Source organism: Melanerpes formicivorus, unplaced genomic scaffold (assembly GCF_026170545.1).
Source record: "Melanerpes formicivorus ecotype bairdi unplaced genomic scaffold, bMelFor1.0.p_v2 SCAF_69, whole genome shotgun sequence".
Lineage (NCBI taxonomy): Eukaryota > Metazoa > Chordata > Aves > Piciformes > Picidae > Melanerpes > Melanerpes formicivorus.
Genome location: NW_027142421.1, coordinates 1,858,577 through 1,864,576, shown reverse-complemented (window position 1 = coordinate 1,864,576; position 6,000 = coordinate 1,858,577). Strand labels below are relative to the sequence as shown.

At 49.0% G+C, this 6,000-nt stretch overlaps 1 protein-coding gene across 2 annotated transcripts in view; it reads left to right on the top strand.

Annotated features, from left to right (window-relative positions):
• Positions 1-1,274: 1,274 nt before the first annotated feature.
• Positions 1,275-6,000, top strand: part of CDYL (chromodomain Y like) — an 88,186-nt gene continuing 83,460 nt past the window's right edge. Inside the window, exon 1 of one of the 2 annotated variants that reach the window (XR_010990423.1) lies at positions 1,275-1,775. Coding sequence is in view for 1 of the 2 variants with exons in the window: in XM_068163008.1 (XP_068019109.1) it covers positions 1,752-1,775 (24 nt within the window). In the remaining variant the exon portion in view is untranslated. The remainder of the gene's footprint in view (positions 1,776-6,000) is intronic. The other variant, XM_068163008.1, reaches the window with a different exon arrangement.

Below are 6,000 nucleotides of genomic sequence, written 5' to 3'. Positions count from 1 at the left end.
TCAGAGAGATGCTCCAGTATCCTCAGCTTCTTTGTAGCCTCTGCTGGACTTTCTCCTGTAGTTCCCAGTCTCTCTTGGACTGGGGAGCCCACAACTGGAGACAGTACTGTAGATGTGGCCTCACTGGGGCAGAGTAGAGGGGGAGAAGAACCTCTCTTGACCTGCTGCCTACACTCTGCTTAATGCACAATAGAAGACCATTTGCAGTCTTGGACATGAGGACACATTAGAGCTCATGGTGAACTTGTCCACCAGCACTCCCAGGTCCTTCTCTGCTGAGCTGCTTTCCAGCAGGTCAGTCCCTCAGCTGTACTAGTGCAGGGAGTTATTCCTCCCCAGGTGCTCTTGCTCCTGTTCTACTCATAAGCCATCTGGGGGTGCTTCAGAGGAAATTGTGCAAGGCATGATATAGTAAACCATTAACTTGGTGAATTAAAGGCATCATTGTACAAAGGTGGATGGGATGAGTTACTCCTTCAAGAGCAAATTCTGCAAAATCCAGTTTCTGATTTGAAAAGGTCTGAAGGGTGGGACAAATCCAAGGTGCACTTGCCCTTGTTGAACTTCATGAGGTTCCTCTCCACACAACTTTCCAGCCTGTCCAGGTTGTCAAGCATTGAGGGCTGCTTGGTTCTCACGTGAATCTGGATCCATTTTGGACATGGGTCCTTCACACTCTGGTGGCAAAACCATTCAACCATGTCTGGAGAAATGCATGCAAATGCAGTCACCATTCCCAGAGGCATTCAAAAAACATGTAGACATGGTATAGTGGGCATGGTGGTGTTGGGTTGACAGTTGGATTTGATGATCTTAAAGGTCTTCACCAACCAAAACGGTTCTATGATTCCACCACGATTCTGAGTGTTAGGATGTGATGGTGGTAGACAAGGCCAATGGATCGGGAGCTGCCCAGGACCATGGAGGCGCGGGTCTGGGATCCGGCAGGGCTCAGACTACGGCTCCACAACTGCGAGGGACTCAGCGAACCCTCGATGTCTCCTCCCGTCCATGCCCGCCCCCCCACACACCCCGGCCCCACTTCTTCACCCTCGCCTTTCCAAACTCCGCCGCCCACCCTCTCCGCTCCCCAAGGCGCGTCCCCGCCGGGCTCAGCTGAGCAGACAATGGGAGATCAAAGGCGGGCTGGGGCGGGAGGAGGAGGAGGATGGTGCCGGGGGCGGCGGGAGCGGTTGTTGCGTGCGGCGCCGACTCTCTGCGCTCGATTAGTGTTCCTGGGGAGGGAGCGAGCGAGGGCACGGCGGGGCGGGGGGTGCGGGGCCCGGGCTGCCGCCGCCGTGCGCGAGTGTGTGAGCGTGTGAACGCGCCTCAGAGCGTGAGCGCGCCCCTAAGGGAGCGTGAGTGGGCGCGGGGGCGCGCCTGTGTGCGTGCGAGAGGCGCGGGAGCGAGCGGGGAGCCAGCGAGTTGCGCAGCTGCCGTGCGCGCAGCCCCGCCGCCGCCACCAGCAGCACCTCAGTGGCATTTAGCGATCGGAGCTGGTAGTTGCGCTGGAGAGAGACGCGCAGGGAGGAGGAAGAAGAAGAGGTGGAGGAGGAGGAGAAGGAGAAGAGAAGGGGGAGGAGGGGGAGGGAGAGGGAAGGGGAGAAGAAGAAGAAGAAGAAGACGACGACGAAGACGAAGAAGAAGACGAGGAGGAGGGAGAAGAGGAGGAGGAGGAGGCCACACGGACACCAACTGAAACAAAGTCTTTCCAAACCAGCACCCAACTCTACCTAGTGAGGCTCCCCAGCATGGCTTCCGAGGAACTCTACGAGGTAACAGCCCCCCGAGCGCCGGCCCTGCCCCCCGGCCCCGTCGGCCACCCCACCCCACCCCACCCGCCTTTTTGTTGCTCTCGGGAGAGCCGGCGGGCTTGTCACCCACACTTGCTGCGGCTGCCCCTGCCCGCTGGGCCCAGCGCCTGCCTGTGTGTCTGTGTGTCCGCCCCCCGCCGCCCAGCCTGGCCCCCGCCCCCCCTTCCCTCCCCAGTTTTGCTGGAGGAGGACGGAAATGTGACTGAAAGGAGGAGACGGCAAAGTGTTACCCGTGGCCTGCGCTTCCCCCCCTCCCCCCCCACCCCGTTCACACCACACTTTGACTCCAGAAGGAGAAGTGGGGGGGGTGGGGGTGGGGGGGTGCCGAATGGTGGGGAGCAGCGCTGACAGCCTCCACTTGCTCCAGGAGTGAGCAGGCTGAAGTGTGTGTGCAAAAATGTGTGCAAAGCAGAGTTAGTGCATGTGTCCGGGCAGGGGGGGCAGGGCAGAGGGGCTTTCCTCCTGTATTGTACCCAAGTCCTGGGTTACCATCCTGTGCCTTGGCCATGCAGCAAGCCGCCGTCATGCAAAATATTAAAATTTAAACTCCTCGGCTCTTCATGCTCCAACGACACGGTTAGGGTTGTGAGGAACGCCAAAAACGTTCAAAGTTAAGGCTCTGACACACCATCCTTCACTTGCCGCTCGGGAGGTGGTCAGCGTGGGTGCTGATGGGAGAGGAAGGGTTTTTGGGGTGAAGAAGAGAGCGAGGTAACAGCCTAACTTTGGATATCCTGTCTTATGTGTGGCGATCTCACATCCTTGCCCTTAATTGAAAAACGTAATGGTTCTCTTGGATTTAACTTCCTTGTTTTCATTTTCACGAGAAGTCATCCCTGGGAGTGAAAAGCCGTTGTTGTTTTAGAGTCGTTCTTGGCTTTTGGGTAAAGAAGTGGCCACCTAAAAGAAAAAAATGGTTTTATCTCATAGTTAATGTGCATGCAGGCACTGCTCTATAAAAATATACTTGTATCCAGGGGCTGAAAGGCTGAGGTCAAAGGGAGACAAGCAGCCTTCAGGACACTTGACAGAAGAAGATGCCTTACTCTACTGTTGGTGCATGTGTATCTCCCCTTAATGGAGTTACGTTTGTGCTGCCGTGGGTGAACAGACCTGGGGAAGCCAGGGAAAGGTGGGCAAGTTGTGACTACCAATCAGAGGTGCTGAACTGATAGCCCAGAAGATTCCCAAGAGAGAAAAATTATGGTTGGCTGCTTTGGCAAATTTCCCTATCCTCATAACGTGGCTTAAGCCAATCTTGAAGGGATCATCCCTACAAGCAGGATAGAAATTTAGGGAATGACCTGCGTGTGCAAGGATTGCCGAAAACTTGCCTTGACTTTGGGAAGAGTTGTGTTGGGTTTGTGGAGTTTGCCCCAGAGCCTGGGCTATGGCCGATCCTTGCTCTTTGTGCATCACTCTGTTTGATCAAAGATGAATGATGGGGTGTTGGTTTTGATAGACACGAAAACCACCAGAAAGAATGTTTGCTGGAGAGTTGACTGAGGTTAAGAGTGGCCATTGCTTCTTACTACTTTTGGTTGTCATAGAGAGTGCTGGAAGCCTTGACTTGTGTGAAAGGCGCAGTGATCTGTTGAGCGTGGCTGTCCTCGCTGGGCGGGCAGCTTGTGATGTCCGTTGGGTGGAAGCTTCTTCCACAAAACACCTGAAGTGATAAACTGTTTTAATTGTCTTAAGTTTGTTTGAGGTGCTGAAGTTGTTACTGCTCTTGGACTCAGATGTGGTCACTCTGCTTTGTTTGCAATTCTTTTTCTAAATTGCTATTCAGTTTTGATGAGTTTTGTCTTGGAATGAACTTTAGAGTCATGCCTAAAATACCATAAAATCATAAACAATTTAAGTGTAATGAGCGCTACTTTGGCAAGTGCATAACTCTTGGCCTGAAATGTTGAATATTAGGTAATTGAAAGCCTTCTATGAGCTTGGGGTTTGCTTCATGTTCATGAATACTTTATTTGCAACTCGTGGCATATGATACTCTTTGAATATGATGGTTGAAATCCCGTGTGAAATCTAGTAAGTGCCATTGTTTTACCTCAGTTTTTCCTTCTCACTCTTGATCAAAAAAAGTGTGCAATCTACTTGTAATTGTTAGACAGTACCAATGAGAACTGGTTTGTGTTATGGTTCTTCCAAAATAGAAATGGGAGGTCCTCTTAGAAACAGTAAAATTGAAGGTAAGTTCCTTTTGGTTTCCCAAAGCAGACGGACTCTTTATGGATTCAGCTGTTGTCTGTGGGATGACTGCTACTTTCACTCTGGGTATCACCTCTGAAGAGAGCCAGCTGAACTGTATGCCAGGGATCTGGACTTTAATGATCAAAACCTTGATATCCACTGAGGAGCTGTAAGGATGACGCTGTTGTGCTGAAGCGTAGATCCTCTATGCCATTTGTGCGTTTTTGAGGTTGTGGTAAAGACTACCTGCTTTTTTGGAGGAGATCTGAAGAAAATATGAAACTTTTGTTGAAAAGCCTTGATGACATTCTTGTTTTTAAGATGGAATGTGAAACAAGCAGTAATGGTGCCAACCTCTATGTGTGAGGCAAATAACATTGGTTTTCTTTTGGCAAATGTGATTCTTCGAGTGATGACGTGTTAGTGAGGGGGACTGACAAGGAGGTGCAGATGTAGAAAGCCAGTAAAGGAAAACCTGAGAAATGGTGGTGTTGGGGGGGTTCCCCCAAGCTTTGTTTCAATAGACATGGACGTTTTGCCTCATCTTTCGTCATTGGTGCTGTTACTGTGGCTTTGGGAAAGTCCTTTGTACAGCTGCTTGGAGAAATAGTGGGGCTACTTTCTTCATGAAGCACTGCAGTAGTGCCTTATGAACTGATCTCCACCCTTTGGAATATCATTGCTCATCGTCTTCACTGGCGTAATTACAAGTATCTACCTCACTGAGAAGGTCAATTTGGAAGCAAATGTTTGTTTGCTCTCTGCAATCAGATCACCCAACTTTCACCGTCAGACCCTTGCAGTGATGTCTGAGATAGAAGTAATCATGAATGGTGATTGGTATGACCAGTCTAATGACATGTGGAAGTGGTCCCATGAAAGTACTGCCTGAGACAAATGTGTGTGAGCCAGCAAATCAGAGGTACCACATGGTGGTTGGTAGGCAAAAGCTAAAGCTGTGCTGAGTTTGGAAAAGACTTTCTTATAAAATTTAGTAACTTTTTTTTTGTTGTACTAAAATATGTTGAAGTTCTCTGTTGGATCTTGCATCTAATGAAGCAACCAGGGATTTCCATCTTCCCTTTAAGAGTTGTTGTTTTTCACCAAGAAGCAAAACAGTTCTGTGAACTTTGACAGTGTACCTTGTGCATCCATGTTTTTCCTTCACTCTGTATTTCATGGAATTATAGAATCGTGGAAATGTTTTGGTTGGAACTTTAAGATCATTGAGTCAAACCCTTACCTAACTCTAGCAAGTCTGGTGCTGAACCATGTCTCTCAGCACCACGTCTTTGTCTCTTTTAAGCTCCTCCAGGGATAGGGATTCAACCGCACCTCCCTGGGGAGCCTGTTCCAGTTGAATAGTCACCTTGAGTTTTAAGGTGACTTAATTGTCTTCCATTAAACTATTACAGGTTAATTTATTTAAAGTCCTGTAGTCCATACTTTTGCATTTTAAAATATTTTGTAGAATGGAAAGTGTCCTTTTTTTTTTTTTTACTTTTGGAAGTGTCTTGCAAAATACCTATGTGTAGCTTCAAACTGAAAGAAGCTTAACCTATGTTAGGCATAATTCTTCCCCATGAGTGTGGTGAGGCATTGGAACAGGTTGTCCTGAGAAGTTGTGGAGGCTCTAATCCGGTAAGTGTTCAGAGCCAGGATGGTTGAGGCCTTGAGCAACCTGGCCTAGTAGGAGGTGTCCCTGACCATGGCTTGGGGTTGGAACTAGGTGACCTTGAAGGTCCCTTCCAGCCCAAACCACTCTATGATTTTTTTTCAACCCCATGTCCAGTATTCTCAAGATGATACTTCAGCTCCAATGATGATTCAGTATTTTTTGTTTTATTTTTAGAACTAAAGCCTTTGACATTAAATTATACAGACACAGTGAAATTACAAACTGAAACGAATTTCAGGAGCAACTGGCTGAAGCTCTGTGGCCTTGCACTGGGCTATATGTCAAGTTTAATCACCTAATAAGCAAGAC